The sequence below is a fragment of the Cyclopterus lumpus genome, chromosome 10, assembly GCF_009769545.1.
Source record: "Cyclopterus lumpus isolate fCycLum1 chromosome 10, fCycLum1.pri, whole genome shotgun sequence".
Classification (NCBI taxonomy): domain Eukaryota; kingdom Metazoa; phylum Chordata; class Actinopteri; order Perciformes; family Cyclopteridae; genus Cyclopterus; species Cyclopterus lumpus.
In genome coordinates this window covers 3496554-3519337 of record NC_046975.1, presented here as the reverse complement: position 1 = coordinate 3519337, position 22784 = coordinate 3496554, and the positions used below count along the sequence as shown (strand labels likewise).

Genomic DNA, 22784 nt, shown 5'->3' with positions numbered 1-22784 from the left:
TTGCATCAAATGCTAATTATTTGATGATTACCTCAATGTAATTTGTTTCTTCTTTATTAAATCCACTTCATAAATCAGACTAAATACTCAGTTCTAATGAACTCAGTCCTTACTGTCCCTAAAGGTGACGATGATCTAAAGAGGAAGAGGAGGAGGGTGAGGGTGAGGAGGAGGAGGAGGAGGAGAAGGAGGGATATCAGTTAATAACCCCAGCCTCCTCTGGCTGTCATCATCATGATCGCAGAATGTACCGGGACCCCCCTGACCAGCGGAGCCGCGTCGCCATGACTGTCCGCGGGCAGAGCTGCATCCCCCGGTGACGCTTGACATTTCCTCCATCCAGTAGTTGGGATATATATATTTCTCTCTCTCCCCCACTCCCCCCTTCCCCACACCCCAAAGCGGCGCTGCGTGGAGCTGGACGCCTTTGGCACAGAGCAACCCCACACGCAGAGGCTGCCTCCCCGGCGCGTGCACTTTGCTCCCCCGGTCCTCCTGCTGAGGATCTGAAACTTGAGACACCCCGCTCGTCCACGGGCAAAGAGCAGAGGGCGACCCGGACGTGTGCGGTGGGCGCGGCGGTGAATGTAGCGGCAGGCTGGGCTGTCCGTCTGCAGGGCGCACGGCCGTGCTGCTGGAGTCTCTCGTCCCCGTGTTGCACCCCCAGCCACCCCCCCACCCCCGCACCCCACACCGCCACCTCTCCGGTGTCCCGAACACTGCAAACATGTTTCTCATCGGGAGCGTGCTCGCGCTCTTCCTCTCAGGTACGTTCACTGATTTGACTTTTACAATTATTTTAAAAGAAGAAGAAGAAGAAGAAGAAGGGAGAAGAAGGGAGAAACTGTTCTGTTTGGTGAGATGTTTAAAAAGATTATTTTCGGTCTTTGTCGAGATGGAGCTTCAGTCACAAGTTGGATAGAGATGAGGATGCTCGAGTCGTTTCGAGGTAGAAGTCTTGTAGTTATCATTACTCCGAGGTGCGCTTAAAAATAATAATAATAATAATTATATATATACATATGCGTGTGTGTGTTTATACACACATATATTTATGGCTCGTTCGGGTCAATTTCACGGCATTGGAGCCACGGGGCGATGGATGGGAAGAAGTGTGTGTTCGTGTGACTTTGACTTTATTTGATATGGACGTCACATTGGCATTATGATTGTAACATACATTTATGCACAATAACTAGATGCACCGTGTTGAGTGTTTTGTAGCGAAACACTAATTTAGGAGGCTTTTTTAAGAAAATGAGAAAATACATACGCACACGTTTACAGGGGTGTTGTGTTGTGTGTGTGTGTGTGTGTGTGTGTGTGTGCGTGCGTGCGTGCGCGCGCGTGCGTGTGTGCGTGTTTTCCTACTCAACTTTTCAGCAGAGTAAAACAAGATATATATTTTTTATTTAGCAGTTACAGAATATTTAAATTATGCAAGTATATTTTTGTCTCAATAATTCCGTTTTTGGCTGAGGTCCTGTGATCTTAATTCAAGCAAGCCAATTAATATCTCAAGGGATTTTTGTTTTCATCGTCAGAAGCGCCACTAGGCTCCGCCCTTCCAGCTGCGGACTGAAACAGACCCACACACCCTCTTGCAGGAAGGGTTTGGGTTGTTTGTTTTATAGCTCTAATAATTCCTCAGAATAAAAACAAGTATTTACATTTTAATTTTACATATATAATGTTGCTAAAATGAGATTGTCTTCGGATCAGTTTTGAAAACAATTGTAATTTGTGATGCTATTTTCGTCACATTCATATTTTAAATTGAGCGCCTCAGCTTTAATGACCACTTTAAGTCGTTTGTCCTCGAAAATACTCCAGCAAGAAGTTCATTGATTTCAGGGGCCCATAGTTTATTTGTGTGTGTGCAAAGAAAGTGTCAATCAAGGAACTTGATATTTTTTCATTGTGCCTCCACACTTAAATCTTGTTTTTTGTAAAAATACCACTGGATATCTACTTACAGTAAATGTTCTATTCAGAACCACTGTTTTGGATCTATAGACCTTTAACAACAAAATGTAAACAAACTTTATACAATATATACAAAGAATTTAAGATATTAAAGATCGAATCATTGAAATAAATTGTTTCTTATACATGCACAAGGGGGAAAAAAGTCTAGATTGTACACCTCGGTGTTGACATTTATGCTGCTCGTGGACGACCACTTTGTAATTAAGGAACTTTCCGCCTGGTGTGAGCGTGGCGCTGTCCTGACGATGTTCCTTTGTGTCTTTGTGTGTATTGTATGGTGTTGCTGTGTTTGGGAGCCTGTGCGTGGCCACTCAGAAGTCGGAAAGAAAAAAAAGAAAAAGGGGGGCGTCTTTACAGCACCATAAACGCACTCTGAGAGAACGTCTCTATTGTTTATTGCACAATGGCGGCGTTGTGGTAAAGTCTTAAACTCCGGACAGGTGTTTAAGGCAATGAGCTAAAGGGTAATTTTAGTGAGTGTCCATTGCTCTTTATTACGTACTTTATTACATACATTACAGATGGGTGAGTGTAAAGAGGCTGAACTACCAAAGCCGAACAAAGACACACAGACCAGTGCCTCGCTCTCTGATGTTGGGAGTGATCGTTGGGAGTGACCGATAGGAATGACTATTGGGATTGACCGTTTGGAGTGATCTTTGGGAGTGACCGTTGGGAGTGACCATTGGGGGTGACCATTGGGAGTGATCGTTGGAAGTGACCATTGGGAGTGACCGATGGGAGTGACCATTGGGAGTGACCGTTGGGAGTGACCATTGGGGGTGACCATTGGGAATGACCATTGGGGGTGACCATTGGGAATGACCATTGGGAGTGACTGTTGGGAGTGACCATTGGGGGTGACCATTGGTAGTGATCATTTGGAGTGATCGTTGGGAGTGACCGTTGGGAGTGACTGTTGGGAGTGATCGTTGGAAGTGATTGTTGGGAGTGACCTTGGTAGTGATCGCTGGCAGTGACCGTGACTGAACAGAGGGACACAAGCTGCTCAGTAGCTGAAAATCATACGGGTAGAACCAGACTTGTCAGTGGGCCAAAAACCCTTTCCTGTGAAGGATTTATGCAAATCCTTCGAAGGCCTGAAGATAAGATAACAGCAGTGGATGGCATTCCATACTGTAGAAACACTGAGGCACAAGTATGAAACTGATTTGATCAGTAATGAATCCCAACGAGGTGGTCTATTCAAAGTTTTCTCTTCTGCCATCGATCATTACCACTCAAATTTGCTTTATGTTTTTATTATTATCATTCCGTTGTATTCCTGAACATCCACACATATCACAAATTATAAATTATCCTCAGAGGGCTTTACAATCTGTACACATACAACATCCCTGACTTTTGACCTCACATCGGATCAGGAAAAACTCCCCAAAAATAATTCCATGATTATACACATGATTTAATCTGTCAGATAGGATACGTACAAATCTAAAAATAATAACGTCAGTCTTGCACTTTTTTTTTTATTGTCGAAGCACGGGGGGGGGGGGGGGTCTTGTTGTCCCTCCACGGCTAATTTGCTTAGCCCGTTGGCCCAATGGTGGTTTGTGTTGGGCTCATTCGCAACCACATGCTCAAGGACCTCTCGCGGTTGCGGTGATTCTCGCTTATTGAAAATGTATTGACAGAACGGGAGCAGGTTGTCAGACGTGTCAGAGTGAAAATCACGTTGGATTCCCTGCGAGGAGCAATTAGTATTCCTTCAATCAGACATGACAGTGGTCGGCGCAGACACACCTGGCGGAGATCCGCACCTCTCTAGTTTGCAGCAGCGCCGGTGGGCGTTTGCACTTCCACCGCTTTAAGTGGGAGAAGTTGTAACCACGTACGGTGCTCTCGATGGCAGCTGGTACATGTGACTCAGGTTGGTGGAAGATTGAGACGTGTCTTGACGGTCCGACTAATATAGTTGGCAGGTTATTGCAACAATAAAGTTCACACCAATTTCAATGCACATTTGTGTGTTTATTTTCCTCCTAAACACACATGTGGATATGTAGTCATCATTTCTCCTCAATTTATCATAACAGCAGACGCACCTCCTGGTTGGGAATCAGTGGATTATATCACTGCTGTAGCAGGACTAATGAATTCCCCTACAGTGGCTTTACGTGCGCACGGCCTGTGCTGCAGCATGACCCCGCTGTGTTCATTAGCCGCATTAATGGTTGTCCAGCTTGTAGTGACACAGTAATGTTGAGTGACAGGCTCATATATCTCCCTGTCTCCCTCGCCTCAGGTTACTCCCCCCCGCCAACCCTTTTCTCTCTCTCTATCTCTCCCGCAACCGCTTTCAGGTCGCGTCTGATCTTCCTTTCTCTTTTCTTTTTTTTTTTCATTCTCCAATCTCAATCTAAATTCCCCCTCGGATTCAGCGGCGCGTCAGAATAAATTGTATAAGTCGTCCAATGAGGAAGTGCAGTCGACCGACGCCTGTGTGCAAACACATTCTGGGCGGCGGTGGTTGACGTCTTATCGGTGCGCAGGCAGGTGTGCGTGTTTGTGTATGTTTTGAGGGTTGGGAGTGTGCGTGACAGGACTCATGTTGTAGTGGGTTTTTGAAGACCTATACTGATACTGATCCTGATTGTTTACCTGCTCCTCTTAGGTTCCCCCTCAACGTACACTTTCCCTTTTTTGTTCCTCTTGAAAACCTCAATCTCAATCATCTTCATTTTGTAATCGCACACTTAAAAATCTTCATTAAGGTGAAGCCAAATCAAATAGTTTACAGGATATTCAACCTTTATTTCTTTATAATGCATGTACTACTTAACTTGTTTATTTACAGGGTTTGTACAAAGGCAATAAAGTAGTCCATGAATATGAGATATGAGTTTAAAGATAATTACAATCCCTCTCGTCATTTATGTTTTTTTTGCAGGTTACACCTACAGTCTGGGCATATCTATGAGTCACACTCAAAGTGTAAAAGCCTCCGTTCATGCTCGGAGCTCGCACACCATCTGTGGAGGCTCGCGCTTCGCTATGAACAAAGCTTTAGATTGGTGGCAACAAAACAGCTGGTGGTTATACTTTATAATGAGAGTGTGTGTCTGTGACGTTTTGTGGAGTTCTTTTCGCTGGTTTCGAGTGGGCGGGGCTCTGTTATTTCACATATTCTCATGCACCAATCAGAACATTTGAAACATCTGTCAATCAAATGGGATCAAACTGCAGAGACATTAAGCAGATTAGTTGTGTGTCAAACTGTTAATTCCGTTCCATTATCCAAACCGCTTATTCTTTTTAGGGTCGCGGGGCGCTGCAGCCGATAACAGCTGACATTGGGTAAAGGGTTCACATGGACAGGTCGCCAGTCCATCTCAGGGCACATATGGAGTTAGACAACCAGTCACACTCATATTAACAACTATGGCCAATTTAGAGTCCAATTAACTTGAGCTGCATGTTTTTGGACTGTGGGAGGAAGCTGGAGAACCCAGAGGAAACCCACGCTGCCACGGGGAGAACGTGGAAACTCCACACAGAAGGACTGCCCAGACAGGGATCTGAACCCGGGACCCTCTGAGGTGACAGTGCTAGCCACTTCACCAGCCCTAAACTGTTAATACAATATGTTTTTTTTCAAACTTATAATCAGATTTTTTCTTATTTATTCATGACTATTTAATGTTACAGGGTAAAAAAAGCTTTGTTCAGGGTAACGTTTATCAAAACCACCCTTTTGTTTTACACACTGTCTCACATACAGTGCATATATTCTGTAACAGCCACTACGCCATTCCATGCACATGCGCATCTTACATATTTACATGAATAATAATAATGAAAACAAAGAGAGATACAAGTTCAGCCTATTTACCTACAGTTTGTAATGTAGGCTTTCTGTTAAACATTTACAGTCTGCCAGACTGAACTCCAGATAACCCTGATGACGTACCAATGGTTATTTTCTTTAGGTCTGGTCACCTGACAGAGGGGCACAGCAAAAGTAATTAGCAAACCCAAATAATAGCTGATCAGATGGCACCTTGCACGGTGGCTCCTCCCATCAGTGTATGAATGGGTGAATGATGTCATGTAGTGTTAAAGAGCTTTGAGTGGTTGGAAGACTAGAAAAACGCTGTACAAGTACAGTCCATTTAGCATTCTATCAATAAAACCTGATTGACGAAGGAAAATAAAGCTCTTTATGCTAGCAAGCTTGCTAATGATCAGTTAGCTAGTGTGTTAGCTTAGTTTTGTTGTGAGACAATAAGTACAGAAATACTATTGCCTTCTGTCTCAGAACGGTCATTTACTCACTTTAAATACTTGGCTAACAAGCTACGATAGCCGCCTCCATTCTGGACTCTCCGGCTCTCCATTCCCTCAAAAGGTTCAGCAAGTTCAAGACATCTCGCACAGGTCAAAGTTCACCAAGCCGCAAAACACAGCGCGGATCAGCTGATCTGCTAGTTAATCCGCTAACCGCCACAAACGTTGAACACGTTTCCACAAGTTGAGTAGCGCTTAACGTGACCACTGTGCTAAAGCAAATAAATGAATGGAAGGCCCCTTTAGATGAAAGGAAAATATCGGCTGATATTGATACAAAGATGATAGTGGTCTTACTTTTGAAATGACCTCGTCACACCGGCTCTGTTTATAGCACATAAAACACACACAGGTGTCAGGTGTTTGGAAGTGTGAAGCTTCCACAGCGCTGCAGGGGTGTGTGTTTTGAACCACACGAGTCCCTCAGTCGGTAGAGAGAGAGAGAGAGAGAGATTGTCTTATCTGTATTGATCTCTGGTGACAGGCGATGACGTCTATGAAGAGCAATGAGGCCCGAGAAATGAGCATCATAAACCTGCTTTGATGATAAGTGTGAAAGGCTGCTCAGAATAGGAGAGGCGATCAGCACGGGTCAGATGAAAAAGAGACAGGGAGCGAGCGACAAGGAGAAGGAAAAAAAAGGGGGTGATGTGAGAGAGAACCAATGGCCTATAGTACAAGGAAATAAACTCCTCTAAATTAAAATCGGACTAAAATGACTTAGTAACGTCATTCAACATGTCCACATTGGGAAGTGAAGTGTGTGGGAGGGGAGGCTCTAATGAACCGGTGTCATCTGTCTTGGGAAAAAACACTCATTTGAAAAATGTCACACGAGTCGACAGCTCGGTAAGGAAAACCCTCAAGATCCACGGAAACAGTCCAAACCAGGGCAGAGCTGGGGACATTCCCTCTGTCGCTGCACATGATTAAAAGGAGCAGTCCACTTCCTGCTCCCGAATACTGCCATCACACAGACTTTTTAAGTGGCAGGGAAGCTGCCCATCTCTGAGATTCATCAAGAAACCTATCTGCTCAAACACCAAGAGCTCCATCAATCTAACAGTGTTTATATGAGGTGGACGTAGTCATGGGGGGTGTGGGGGTGTGTGTGGGGGGGGGGGGGGGGGGGGGGGGGTTGAAGAAAGTAGCCTCGCCCTAAAGCATACTCTGCTTTATGGTCTGCTTCACTCTAAATGGACCATAATTTACTAAATGAACATCACGCTGTATTGAAGAAGACTTGAAACTAGAGATTGAGACCAACTCATGTTTACGATGTTTATTGAGGGAATCAATCAATCAATCAGTCCTTTTCTCATAGACTTCTATACAACCAGAGGAGTCGCCCCCTGATGGCCATTAGAGAGAATGCAGGTGGAGGCCTCTTGGTTGGGTTTTTATCCAATGAACAGAAGTGACCATATTTGGGATGTGGAGGAGTCACGTCTTATACGTCTTATACAGTAGCCCCGCCCTAAAGCATCCCCTGCTTTATGGTCTGTTTGACTCTAAATGGATTATAGTTTACTAAATGAACATCATGCTGTATTGAAGAAGACTTCAAACTAGAGATTGAGACCATGAACTCATGTTTACAATGTTTACTGAGGGAATACATCAAGAGAGAAGTAGAGTCATTTTCTATAGACTTCCATACAACCAGAGGAGTCGCCCCCTGATGGCCATTAGAGAGAATGCAGGTTTTAAGATACTTCTGCATTGGCTTCACTTTGCAGAAAAGGAGGTTGCCGCCTGGTCTAAACACAATTGACGAGGGAAATAAATGCAGACGCGTTCAATATTGGCAAAATTAAACAAGATCCATCACCAGAGTGGAACCTCATCATTTATTGAAATAGAGAATAGCACGCCTGTCAGCGTTAAAAACCCAGATGCATAATCAGAATCTACAGACTCGGCGACCATAAACGAGGGATAGTAACAGGTTGTTATCACGAGGTTTGGAAACCCAGAGGAGAGAATCTGTCCCCACAAAAAGAGACCTAATGGTCCTATTTTATCTTTGTTTGCCCGATGTATGAAGCTGTCAGAAAAAAAGCAATTCCAAAACCAGGTTAGCAGCAGAGACAACATGTGATGAAACTGTTATCAGAGGAACCACAATTCATATATTCACCTGCAAAGTATGTAGCCATATCAGAGAACAAAAGTTAATTAGAACTAGTCAGGTTGTATTTTATAATCTATTTTATAATTTTATGATTATTTATAATTTGACTGTATTTCATTTAATTTATCGGCTGTCTATTTATCTGTTTGAGACAATAAGGTGCGATGTAATTGTTGATTGTTCTGCTTTTTTGTCATTAAAGCATTTTTAATTGAATTAAGAGAAAGAGAGAGAGATGGGGGAGAGATGGAGCGAGAGAGAGAGAGAGAGAGAGAGAGAGAGAGAGAGAGGGTTAGAAGTGCTGTGAGGTGAGTGAACTTGGTGAAAGAAGTGAGGAAATCTATCTTTCTTCTTCTGTCACATTTAAAATGAGCAACTCACCTGGCCTCCATCCACCTGCTTCTATCTGATCAGTGTGTGTGTGTGTGTGTGTGTGTGTGTGTGTGTGTGTGTGTGCATGAGTGTGTGTGTTATAATGTTCTTCTCAAAGGGAATGGTGTATCCAAGAGAGTTAGTTTGGAGGTCTTCTGTGTGTTTTGTTGATAACTGGGATTTGGAACTCAAACACACGGGCGACAGATGGTGTGTTGGCTTCTGCTTCCATGGCTGTCTGTGTGTGTGTGTGTGTGTGTGTGTGTGTGTGTGTGTGTGTGTGTGTGTGTGTGTGTGTGTGTGTGTGTGTGTGTGTGTGTGTGGTTGTGTGTCAAGTATGAGGAGGCTTTAGATTGAGTGCCGTATGGGTGTGTGTTGGTGTGTCCTTACTCAAACTCAGTGTCAGACTGGAGACAGGGGTCCCTGAAGGTACCGCTGCTCTGTGTGGTCAGAGCCAGGGCTGATCCCAGGTCAGCTGCGGCATGACCTCAGGCCCATCTGCTATAATGATGACAGATGTGTCAGAGACTGGCAATCCGTTAGTCTTCTCCGACAGTCTCTCTGTCGGCAGGGGGGCCTCTGCCAGACATTTAGTTTGGTTCTTCAAATCATAAATATGCTTGGAAACACTGCATGCATGTTTTCTACTTCCTCCATTTCTGTCTAACGGTAGTGAAGCGTGAGAAGCATCAAACCCAACAAAAGATAAAGAGGGGACTGAGGCATGAGTCCATTGGGAATATATCATCATTTTCAACATATTTCAGCAAATAAAATCTGTATTACAGAAGCTTAGTGATAATCGTGTCTAGCCTGGCAAAACCATGTTTAATGTGTATATGTGTGCGTGGGTGTGACAGTATTTAAGTAAATTAAATAATAAAGTAAATTAGGTAAATACCTCTTGTATTGCCAAATATACTGTATATGTATATGTGTACCGTGAGAACTGTCTTAACAATAGTTAACAATCATTGATGAAGGCTTTAGACGTTGCTTCAAAGCACTAGAACAACCAATAAAGTAGTCCTTAATAATTATTCTCCAAACTGCTAATTCAAATGCAGAAGTTTAAGATGGGGTCGACAACGTTGGAGAAACCAGGAGGAGAAAGGTCGATTTTGTATTCATCCAACTGAAAAACTGTCTTAAACTTGCATTCTCTCTACCAGCAGGGGGCGACTATGAGAAACTTACTCTCCTCTCTTGGGTTATTCCCTCAACATCTGGGTTTTTAACGCTGACAGGCGTGCTATTCTCTTTTATAATAAAGGATGAGGATCCTCTCTGGTGATGGATCTTGTTTAATTTTGCCAATATGGAACGTGTCTGTATTTATTTCTCTCGTCAATTGTATTTAGACCAGGCGACAACCTCCTTTTCTGCAAAGTGAAGCCAATGCAGAAGTATCTTAAAACCTGCATTCTCTCTAATGGCCATCAGGGGGCGACTCCTCTGGTTGTATGGAAGTCTATAGAAAGTGACTCTACTTCTCTCTTGATTTATTCCCTCAGTAAACATTGTAAACATGAGTTCATGGTCTCAATCTCTAGTTTGAAGTCTTCTTCAATACAGCGTGATGTTCATTTAGTAAACTATAATCCATTTAGAGTCAAACAGACCATAAAGCAGGGATGCTTTAGGGCGGGGCTTACTGTATAAGACGTATAAGACGTGACTCCTCCACATCCCAAATATGGTCACTTCTGTTCATTGGATAAAAACCCAACCAAGAGGCCTCCAGCCAAAGCCACTCCTCCAAAATGATCATAATGAATGTAAACAACGAACACGTTTAACGTTAGTACTCACTGATGTCAAGTTAGCAGAATGAAGAAAAAAACAAGTTCTCTTTATAGTCCTGCGACAGCTTTTTATTTACATTTTTTGTAAGAGCATTTGATTTATTGATTCTATGTTGGGATGTCAAGAGAGTTTCAACAAACATAAGAAGAAATGCATTACGCACGCTAGCCTCAACTGTACTTATACTGTAAGTATAATCTATAATAAAGTTGCTCCTAAAGAATAAAGTACATTTATTATTATGTGAGCAGGACTTAATGCCTCAAGTGCTAGGACAACGATAGAGGCTGTTTGTTATGCCTGTCAATACATTTTGTACAGACACAACCAAATATGTGCTTCACCGGCACTGGGAATAACAATGTGTCCTAAGTTCTGCGCATGCAAAAGGTAAGGTGGGTAATAAAGGGTTTATCTTCTGGGGATCATGAATGTCATGTGGTCATGACATGGTCATTCCAATCTGTTTATTAATGTATGAGGTATCCAGAAGAAGGCAAAGGGAAAGTATACAATTTGCCCTGTGGATGGTACTAAGAGAAAGCAAATATTAAAGATGTCATCCCTCCCACGTGTCGGAAGTCCTTTGACCCTTTCTCAACGTCCCCATGTTGCACCGCTGCTGCCTATTGTGCCCTTGAGCAGCGCTGGTCTTGCTTTTCGAGGTTCGATTCACGACAGTTGGCATCCTGTTGTGTCTCCAGTGTCTGGGTTTCAAATGTGTCTTAAAGCCTGACATCCCAATCCCCCTACAGTTATCCTATATGCCTCAAATGACTCATTCTTTTCCAGCGTTTTTCTTGTGAAAACCACAAACGGATCCCAGTTTGCAGAAACACAGGGGCTGGATGTAGCAGCTCCAATAGCACAAAGGGACACGGCAGGGGCTCCGTTGTGAAATGGAAATTAAAATGGGAGGCATTCATCACTGTCTGAGACCTTTGCAACCATTCAGACATTATCCATTATTTGCTCTTTGATCACAATTACGCTAATTACGGCTGCTCTATTTCATCCGTTTTTCATAAACAAGGAAGTGAGAGAATGAGACACTGTGGGGGCTTAGTGACTCAGAGCCTCGGAGTGACTGTGAAATGTGATTAAGAATTTGCAGGTGACACTAACTCTTGCACAAAGGATTCTGGTTCATTTTGGATGTGTGAGGGAGGGGGGGGGGGGGGGGGGGGGAGTGCTGGCTTTCTGTGGCATCAAGTGGAGAACGGAAGGCAAAGCTCAGCTCATATCGTTGATTTTCCGCAAACTGCTCCACATGCTCTTGTTCACACCACTTTTCTGTTTCTTGTATTATTATTATTAGGTCGGTTGACCTATCCTGGTGCTGCAGAACTAATTTGACCAATATGATGACATCTTTGCTCCATTAAAAGGTCACTCAGACTCCAATTATTGTCTCTCAACTTAAGCTTTTTCTACGGAAGCACTGAATGGGGAGCCAAAGTCCATGGGGAAGCTCTTAGATGTCCTCTAATCACAGGAGTCGGTCTCCACTCTCCTCTCCATTAAGAGGCCTTCAGACCTCAGCCGTCAGCCCTGAATGGGCGCCAATGAAACCTGCTGCTTTGGCGTGACGTTGGAGCCTCCAAGATGATTGGCAAGGCTGATTTTTGCTTGTTCTCTGGGTCTCGAAGCAAATCACTAGATGATTTAAAGGTCTCATTAGCTTTGAGTTCAAAATGGACCATATCAGGGCTGTCCCTTCTTTGATCAACATGTCCACATGCAGTTGTTCGTATGGTATCTTAGGATATTTGTTCTTCTACGAAAGCCACCAACATGTGTCAATATCCCCTCGTCACAGGGGTAGGGTTTAGGAAAAATAACTACTTGGTTAGGTTTAGGACAATATCCTAGTTTGGGTTAAAATAACCACTGAAGTGCTGTAACAACATTACGCAAGTTACGTGACAAAATAAATCAACACTGACGTTGGTTTCCATGTTTTTGGAAGCTCCAGGAGAAACCGTGGACCTTCAGTTAATATACACAGAACACAGTCCATGTCGTCTTATTCTGAGGTGCATTGTGGAATTTACATTGTTCTGTCCAAAAGTGATGTATTAATTTTAGTAAACAGTCCCAATGTCTGGGTCCTGAAATCTCCTTTCAACAAACGCAGAGGGCTAGAGTTCAAATGTAAACGTTTCAGCCACTGACCATATTTGTTTTTAAATGAACAATTCTAAAGAAAGGAAATAGCTGAATACACACACACACACACACACACACACACTCATTACTGCAAATTCAAAAGCAACTGGACGTTGCACTTTTGGATACGAAAGCTCTGCTTCAGCTTTACAGTAAAGTGCTTGTGAATAATTAATCCAGCTTCCGGTTCATTCACTGATTACCACAGTCCCCAAAAACGTTGATCCAATTTATCTGAAACTGACACATCATTTAGTAAGAATCCACGGGATTATGTCTCCAGTTCATCTCTTTGACACTGTGGTCTCTATTTCCCCCTGAGATTCTTTCTTTGATGTCAATTTAAGTTTGGTGTTTTATACATGGCTTTCTCTTTTTGTCTGTTCATCCGGCTGTGGTTGCCATCACTACTCATTCCACCCGACCAGTAACTCCACTCTTGGTTCCAAGCAAACGCGCAATGTGAAACGCATCCCTTCCTCTCCATCACAGTGGTGGGAGTACTTCCACCCTCAGAAACACTTCTTTTCCCTGTTTCTTCGCCACAGCTCTGAGTCTTTCTGTAGCAAATATAGAAAGAGGGAGATATTCTCAGAGAGAGAAGGGTAAGAGCTGATAACAGCCAGTATATTCTGACCTGATGGACCAGTGAGACTGTGCAGATGTAATAATAGAAGTGGGATCACATTGTGGATTAACTGCACTGGTGCGCTTTGTGCTGGAAACCAATCCCGCAGGTTTCACGTGGCACAGGATGCTCCGTGCCACGTGATGTGGGAGGTGAGGTGAAGGTGCATTGACCTACACCGTGCACGTCATTGCCATAGGACAGGGCTTTTCGATTATCAATCGGGCCATATTTCCATACTAGGAAATGCAGACATATTTCAATCATTTTAGTAATTAATTTAGTTTTTTCAATCAAAAATGAAAAACTATTATTATTTCACTTCTGGAATGAATGAGAGGCACAAGACAAAGTTCAGAAACCCACAGGGGTCATATGCCTCTGATCGCAGCATGCAATCTTTCTCCACGCTTTAGGGCCCCTCTCCTGTGAATCCATTCATGTGTTTGTCCTTTAATCAATGTGGTGCCTCCGAATAGTATATTATTTAATTACCACCAGGCACTAATTGCAAATGAAACATATTGCTTTGGCACTCAGAGATGGCAGTAAAAGTACGAGCCAGTCCGGGCTCCATTTATTAGCAGAGCACTTCCCTCCTTGTGACGACCTTCGCCAGATGTTCTGAAAAGCTACTCAGAACATCTACTTTACGTTGCATTCTTCTCAACATTCTTCATATTGACATTTGAGGAAATAGTATATCATTTAGAGCTCCACGGACCCAAAGAGGGTGCTACAATTACTGGATCAAAAGCGATGGCAAACTACTATTATCAGACAAAACACAAAGCACATTTTGACCTTGTATTATTTGTAAGATTTGGACTGAGTTTCATTTGCAATGTTGTTAGCTGAGTCCGAATGGAGCGTCACCTTCCGCTCAGGACCCGGAGCGCCTGTTAAGAAGCGCTCGCCGAAAACAAACGGGCCTCTCGCTTTGAACGGCGCTCTCCAGACGCTTCTGTGTGTTCACATGGAGCTGGTGTGCAGCAGATGGCGTACTGTATGCTCATTGTTTTCAGTGGGGAAACAATGATGAACTCCACCAGCACTGATGGAGGGTGCCGCTCGCCGCCTGCAGACACGGCGTCAGTGACGTTTCTTATCCTCCCTTCTGCGATCCCGACTGATGGAAAACTGTTTCTTTTTGGTGGAAATTCTACCAAAATGGAGGCACGTAGGCTCATTCATCCACTTTCACGTTCTTTTCCAGTGTTAAGATAAATTAGCGAGGAGCTTTCTCTCTCTGACTGAACATTTTGGGGCCTGGGAGGAAAAAAAGGGGACGCTGCCAAAGTCAGGTTGAGCTGAACAATTTCATTGCTTGGCCCTCTTTCCGGTCCGCCCGGCCCTCTGGCTTGGCAACGGAACACACTGTGGCTGGGACTTCCTGTAGGAACACCTCTTCTGAGATTCCAAAAGGGGCCGACGACCACAATTACTAGGCAACAACAACACTGGCTACCTTATTCCTTTCAGCTGGACTTCCTTTGGTGCAGTGTGTGAGGGGTGTGTGTGTGTGTGTGTGTGTGTGTGTGTGTGTGTGTGTGTGTGGGGGGGGGCAGTCCGGGCCAAAAAGTAGTACGGCAACTAAAGTTTGTTCCTGTGTTTGCCGCTGTAGCATTACTTATCTTTTTACTTCAAGACAATGGGTGGTTTACACATTGTGTAATATATTTCTTTTTGCAGTGGATGTACTAAATAAAACTTTTATTTCAGACTCAAGGTCCAGATAGTACAAAACATTAAATAGAATAAAATACATACAAAATCACAAGTAAAGTACGTAGACCTACGAAGGCCTTGTAAATAGACAGCTGTACCAGTGTCTCCACAGCTGGGACAGGTAGAACTAAACTAAAGATGGTGTCCTCCTGAGGTTTGCTGTACTTCCGTCTGTGTAATCTCAAAGGAAGCTCTCTAAGGCCAGCAGACAGTGTTTACGGTGCCGTATTAGGCTGTCTGGAGCAGAGTGGTCTGCTGGTGCTGCATTCACTCATTTTGATTAGTGTCACAATATAGAAATATAAATGCCAAAGTACCATTTGATGATATGATGAATTAATAACGGTATGTCAGCTTTGCTTGTCATTTTTTTTTAATCTTCTCATCTCTGTTTGAAATTAATAATTGTATCTCATCCTCCACTGTTACAAGAGTTAAAAAAAGAATAACCAGATAGTTTTTTTTAAATCTTTGGACAGAGCCAGGCTAGCTTTTTGCTGTTTCTAGTCGTGATGCTAAGCTAAGCTAAGCGGCCGCTGGCTGTAGCTTTATATTTACTGTATACAATACAGATATTCAGATAATAATAACTTGATTTATATAGCAGAACGCAAAAGCAGGATACAAGGCAATATAACAACAGAAAGAAAGAATGAGAACACAAAGGACACAACATGGTATGGAGGAGGAGCCAAAGAGGACGAAAGATTAAACTGTACGATTAATCAAATCAATAAAAGATGTTGTTAATAAAAATAAATAAAAAGTAAAAAGCAATAAAATGGATAAAAAAAGACGACTTCACATAAAAGCAAGTCTATAAAAATGGGTGATTTAAAAGAGGTCACTGGTTCTGAAGGCCTTCTCTCCCAAAGCCGATGGGTCCGGATGGCAAAAGCACAGTAATCTCGAGATTTAAGCCTCGACTTTGGAGGAGCCAAAAGGGGCCCCACCTGAGGATATGAAGCTGCAAACGGGCTCATATGGGGGTCAACATGTCCCCCAGAAAAATCTTAAAATCAATTCTAAATCAAACAGGAAGCCCAGTGAGAGAAGCCGGGGTTGAGGCCACGTGACTCCGTCTGTTAAAGCCAGTGAGGTTGGTTGATGGCAGACAGGAGGGAGTCACTGGAGTCAAGTCTCAAGAGGGCGGCCATGGGAATCACTTCTTTTCAGAGCGTTGGTTTCAATCTGAAGATGATTTTTCATTTTTGTTTGAAGAAAGCAGGACTGGACCACTTTTTTTAGTCTGCGGTTCAAATCTTAAATCTGAGTCAAATAACTATCAACATTTGATAATACTGAAACAGTACAAGGCTTTTGGGTCTTCAGGTCTCATGTGAAGGTGTATCGGTGTGTCGTCTGCATAGCAGTGAACAGAGAGGTTGTATTATATTCTGGTGGTGTGACTCTTTTCACCTAACTCTCTGCAATAAAGCATGTTTTCTAAAATGTAACTATTCCTTTCACAATCAAAGGGGAATTGCACAATGGCTTCCATGCTATCACTGCTTTCTTAAATGCTGCTTTAAAGTCTAGTGAATGGGACCTCCACGAGTGTACTCCCTTTGACACGCCAAAGTGCGTTTCCCTGTGTTTGGGAGTTCTACTGCATGTGTGAAAGAAGTTGCATAAAGCCTTTACCTCCTTTGTGAAGTCATATGAGCGTCTTTGAGTCAGCTTCAGCTGGGTCTGAAGACTACCAGTTTGAAATGAAACAACTCGGGGGATGTGGAATATGGAAGAGTTGATCTTACTAGACCTCTGTAGCCCAGTCCTTTAGTTAGTTTTAGTTACTACAATGAACTTTTAACTGGTCTCAATGTAATATTGATGTGTCTATATGACCTACGTAAGGTCATAAATAGTGTCTATATGTGCTCCGGCAGTGGAACGCCTGCCGCGTACAGACCCAGATCCGGCTTTGGGTCCGGGCAATAAAACAAGGTGGAGATCTGGAGGATCTTTCAGCCAGTGGCTGTTCCTTGGAGCCGCTTCCTGGGAGCCAACACCGCCACCACGCTGCTGGAGGCTCGGGCCGTATTGCTGGGTCCGCTGGAGGGAAGCGAGGCACAGGAGGCTAAGGACTGAGAGGTGAAGACGGTCACACTCTGCGGCAGTTAACCGGCAGCTTTGCTAAAGGGTTCTGGCAGCTTTCACATCCTTACGACCCGATGCTGTGGCGCTCATGGAAACACGGCCGCTTTGTCCACAGGGGCCGCCAAATTCAACACACAAATGAATGTTCCTTGTAGTTAACTAGTCTGATGATTTAACTGGCATGATGATTTTATAATTCATTTATTTTTTAACAGAATTATTATTCCACACTTTTATTCTGAATGCCAGATGCATTCTGGCTTTGGAAAGCGGCATTTAAAAATAACATCCAAACCGCATGCGTTCAGTTTAGCAGTCCATTCACAGAGTTAATTAATCTGTTGCCTCGGCTTAGCAACTGATCTGAATGCTAATATGTTTTCTACTATGTGACGCCAGGTAGACTCCATTGGAGTTTCTTTATTCAAACCCCTCAAGGGAGTTCATTGGACTTGTATTTGCGAAGCAATGTATTGTACTATCTGGATGACTGAGACGAAGGGATGATGAAGGGTGAACAATGCAGTGTTTTCCAGTGTAGTAGAGATATAAAAAACAATTATCTTTTTTAAAGTTTGAAGATGCAACGGTGCCGTGAGACAGGACAACCTCTGGTCAGAGAGAGGTGGTCGGGATCAAGCCGGAGTCTGATGTGTGGACACAGTGAGTTGCGGTGTAGCGTCGGGAAGCGGCGCTCCACAAAGGCGGTTTGTTCGACTAACAATGTTTTATGTATGTGGTTAGTCTTTCATCAGCACACTCAGTATTCAATTTACATACTGTCTACTGATCCGGCACTGAATGTTAAGCTGTTTATGCTCCCTCAGCCACTTCATTCTGACACCGAGATATGTGTGTGCGTGTGTGTGTGTGTGTGTGTGTGTGTGTGTGTGTGTGTGTGTGTGTGTGTGTCTGTCTGTATGTCTTAGACAGACTGCTTGGCCCCCTTCACCCCCTGTGGTTTGTGCAGTATTGTGTTCTGGTGGTAATAATGGGTTATCTGCCTCCCAGTCTCCCTCCCAGCAGGACACACACAAAATGGTCCTTCTCAGGGCAGCCATGTATGAGTGTGAGTGTGTGTACGTGTGTGTGTGTGTGTCCCGTGTGCATCTTCGTGGGACTCTAAGAACATGATTTTCGGCGGTGCATGCTGATTGTGTTTCACACTGTGCGCGTGTCCAACCCATCAAGGTTCACATTGGCACACTCGCTCTCTGCTTGTGCCTCTATCTCTCTCGCCCTTCTCCCTCGCCTCGCACCTCTCCATTTCCCCATCCGTCTCTCCGTTGCCCTATTTCTTCTCCCCGTATGACATTTCTGCTGTCCTCAAACAACTTCCCTGCACTCTCCCCCTGTGCATATATCAGCTACTGGATGTTGAACCAGGGGAACTTATTCTCTTTGCTATTGCAAATCGAAGCAGACGCACTTCAGAAACCAACTTGGAGAAAGTTCCACGCGGGGCAAACGCCGTCTGCAATAAATGAAAACTGTCTGGGGGAACGTCGTCCGTGGCTGAATGTCTTGGCTGAAGAGCAGCTACTTTAGTGTTCCAGAACAGGAAACAGAAAGGTACGCGGTAGAAAAAGGGATGTTCCTCATTTGAAAGCCGACCTGTGTGCTTTGTCCGTGACCATCGGCATGACGTCTGGCACCGCCGTGTTCCCAGACCTGTTTGGGGAGCCGTCACACCCAAAGGCGTAGGTTTGGTCTTTGGTAGGGACACTGCCAGCCATTTATTAAAAAAATAATCGTGGTGTGTAACTTGGAACTGATTTAAACATAATTACAGTAATAAAACCTTAGTTTAAATACAAAACAGTTTTCTGCACCAAATAAATAATAATAATAATAAGAAATAAATAAGAAAGGTTTTGCTCAAATGCCAATATACAGTAACAGTATATTATATATGCAAAATATATACAAACAACTGTTACCAGTTGTATAGTAAAAAAAGCCAAAAGAAGATTAGAACATTTTAAATACTTTTTAATTAGACAGTGCCTTGCCTCCCGCTGTGTTTTAGCCATTGCACGTCGTAGTTGGGTGCGAACTGGCGTTTTCTCCAATGCATTTGTTGTTACAGCATGATGGTGTGCTTTACTCGCTTGATGGTGATTAAAGCTTTCAATGGCATTTTTCCAGTTACTAAAACCATTTAAGCAGAAGGCTGGGTCATTCTTTTTCCAGAGTGGTCTTTTTGATGGTTATGCTTTGACACACTCAAAACAAAGTACCTTTTTCAATGTAGGGCTACAATGCAGCCACAGATACTGACTGTACCACTTTACCTGAAACCGTAACTTGTTGTGCTGAAGTTGCTGCTCTGATGAGTTTAAGGTCAGGATGTGTGGTTCACTCCTCATGTCCAGGACACTGCTACACTCACTTCATGACGCTCACTCAAACTGACTGTTCCCGAAAGAGCAAAGAAAACTTAGTTTAATCTGCATATGCATGTTTTAACATAATAATAATTCACTTAAAACAGGTAGACAATGTTTACACTGTCAGCCATGATAATACACCTCAACACAGAATCAATAGGCTCGTTCGTTAGAGCTGCGCCTCGCCTGGACTCCAGACGACTAACTGTTTAGTTTACTCCGTTGTGGACCAAGAACCACAGTCAGCGTTTCTGAGAAAGGTCGAGGTTTTTATCTGCCTTCAATCAAACTCCGGTGTGGTTCATTCGTGGGGTGAAAGAAAAACAGAGCAAATAGGATTCTGAGATTGTTCTATCAGAGCTTGAATTCATACCTAAACCTTTTGCCAGTGGCCATTTTTTAGACAGCAGAGTTTACAACTAGAAGGAGAAAAGGAAATGAAAGTTGGTGAGTTTTCCGGATAGAGACAAAATTAAGTTGCGATGCCACGCTCGTGCAATGTCACGGGAGCCCACAAAGGAAACGTTGTTCGACGAAGATTTCAGTTTGTCGTAGCGATGACGGTCGTGGAGCTGATGGATGGACAGTAAACGTGCATCATGTTATTTCCTCAACAGCCTGATGAAAGAGATATGAGTGGCAGAAGCTAGTGGAACAGAGGCGAGGTGGGACGTCATGACTAAGGCTCTGTAGTCATGATGTATGATATCCAGTTGCAGTCTGGACTAATAATGCTCACAATAGCAACAATGTGACTTCATGTTTGCTCTTCTCAGTTCATTTGCAATAAGTCATATGGTGGATTTTGCCACAGATTCAACCCTTTTGAAGACCAGCTAGTAGGTCCTGAGTCTATTCACTCCAATTGAAGAAGTGAACGTTAACACAGATTATGACTGATTCTGTTCCCCTCATTGTCACCAAAGTAAATGTTGGATCCATTTTTCACAATCCACTCATCTTTTTAACTTTCTCTGACCCTAAAATGGCATTTATTTAGACGTACAAATGAGGAGAAAAACGATCTGAGACCTGTCTCAATCTCAGCAACACATTCTCGCGAGTTCTGGTAACACTAGGCGTGCCCATATTTTCAAACCTCCACACCGGGCCCCACAAAGTGTCCTCTTGCAGTGTGTGAAGATCGAAGCCTTTTTCACGGCCAGGTACTTTACGAAGGAAAGAGTAAGCTTACAGGAGCTCTTTGGAAGTGATTATTATTTTTAGCTGGGTGTCTGTTGAAAAGCATGAGAATCAGTGATTTAGGGATATTTGTTGGGACAGTGTTCTACTCTTCGGTGGTAAACGGTAATTGGACTAGCGTTGATAGTCTGCCCACTCAAAGCGCTGTACATTAAATGTCAACATTTACCCATTCACACACATGCATACACACATCTGGATCTAAATGAATGCACATTGATGCACACGGTGGAGTTATTAGCCTCATGTGAACATGAACTTATGTTAAGATCTAAGAGGGAGACCTGGGTCGTCTTCCAATCAGAATATATCGGCGGTTTGATCCCCAGGCTTCGCATGTCATTGTGTTCTTAACCTCAAATTGCTCCCAAAGCCTGCGCCATCAGTGTATGAATGGGTGTAAATGAGTAAATGACAGGGCGCTATACAAGTACAGGTCCATTTGCCATTTAAACTCCCGAGCTCACACACTTTCGTAATGCTAAATGTGGCTGTTAGCTGAGTAAATATCTAATGTTAGCACAAGAAAACGTAAGTAGATTATTGGCAATGCACTTCTCATGCCTGTCTGCCACACTTTGAAAGAAGAAGTCAGCAGAATACAAGCTGGGTCTATTCCTTTGCGTATTTAAGGGACCTTTTGACATTTTCAGACATTGTGGACAAAGACAGCTTTAAGAACTCCTGGAGTTGGGAATAAGGAAGAACAAAAGGAGAGCTATGTTTTTATTACGCTATTTGGCCCTTGTTCACCTTAGCCTTTGCATTACAAAAGATGTGTGGTCCAGACCACCTCTGCAGGTCTTGGTGGACGTTTACACTCATATGTACTGCTTGTGATTGGACCACCCAAGACATGTGTTGATGGCAGGTGTAAATAGGCGATAACGAGCTTCTCGAACCACATCTTTTGCAAACACGCACAGACTATTTTTGCTATGGTGTGACGGGGGCCTCGACACATGGTTTTGGAGACATTCCTCTTTTAACCCATCTCTCTCCATCTCTTTTGTCCTCTCAGGTGTGTTGCCATCTTCAGCATCCATCTTCCCCTTCCCTCAGTCCCCCACTGACTGTGTCGAGGCTCATCGAGTGTGCTCCACCGAACCCCGGTGCGAGGCGCTGTACCGGGGCTTGGAGCTGTGTGCGGCCGACGCAGCGGTGTCCCCGCTGGGGGAGCAGGTGGCCGCCGAGTGCCTGGAGGGACAGGACGCTCTGCTGGCTAAGCACCCCGCTCTCCTGGCCTGCAAGTGCCAGCGCGGCTTCCGCAAGGAGGAGCAGTGCCTGCGCATATACTGGAGGGTTCGCCTGCTGCCAGGTCAGTCAGTATGTGGGCGGTGGGGCATATCTTCCTCTATCCAGTTATTATCCACACTAGCTCATCCAGATCACGGCCGTGAAGCCAATTCTTTATCACAGCGGTGAAGTGCGGCCTGCACCGAGCTGCTGTAGTGACTCTGCTGCGAATCGCTGCCAAGCTCAAGAAACTTTAGGAAAGAGGGGCTTCTTGGTTATTGCGAGCAGGCACATTTCAGCTAGAAGACATCATTTAGCAATTACAACTCAACCATGATGTAAACAACAACAGTATCAGTGCAGCTTTAAGGGCAAGTCACACACCCTATAATTAATAAAAAACGTATTATTTTTTAATCTAATTGTTAAAAATCTCATATAAAACACCAAAACCCACTCAATCTTGTCTGACTTCTGTATGTTGCTCTCAGCCCCAAACCACATATTCAAAAAGGGATCAGTAAATAATAGATATATAAAACTGTATATAAACTGTGAATTTGTTGACAACTCACGTTTGTTTCTGACAGTTTGTGTGTGTGTGTGTGTGTGTGTGTGTGTGTGTGTGTGTGTGTGTGTGTGTGTGTGTGTGTGTGTGTGTGTGTGTGTGTGTGTGTGTGTGTGTGTGTGTGTGTGTGTGTGTGTGTGTGTGTGTGTGTGT

At 43.7% G+C, this 22784-nt stretch overlaps 1 protein-coding gene across 1 annotated transcript in view; it reads left to right on the top strand.

Moving 5' to 3' along the window:
* Positions 1 to 245: 245 nt before the first annotated feature.
* LOC117737904 (GDNF family receptor alpha-4-like) overlaps positions 246 to 22784 on the top strand; it is a 45341-nt gene continuing 22802 nt past the window's right edge. Inside the window, exons 1-3 of the mRNA XM_034544148.1 lie at positions 246 to 316; positions 544 to 767; positions 21849 to 22145. Of these exons, the coding sequence (XP_034400039.1) occupies positions 246 to 316; positions 544 to 767; positions 21849 to 22145 (592 nt within the window). The remainder of the gene's footprint in view (positions 317 to 543; positions 768 to 21848; positions 22146 to 22784) is intronic.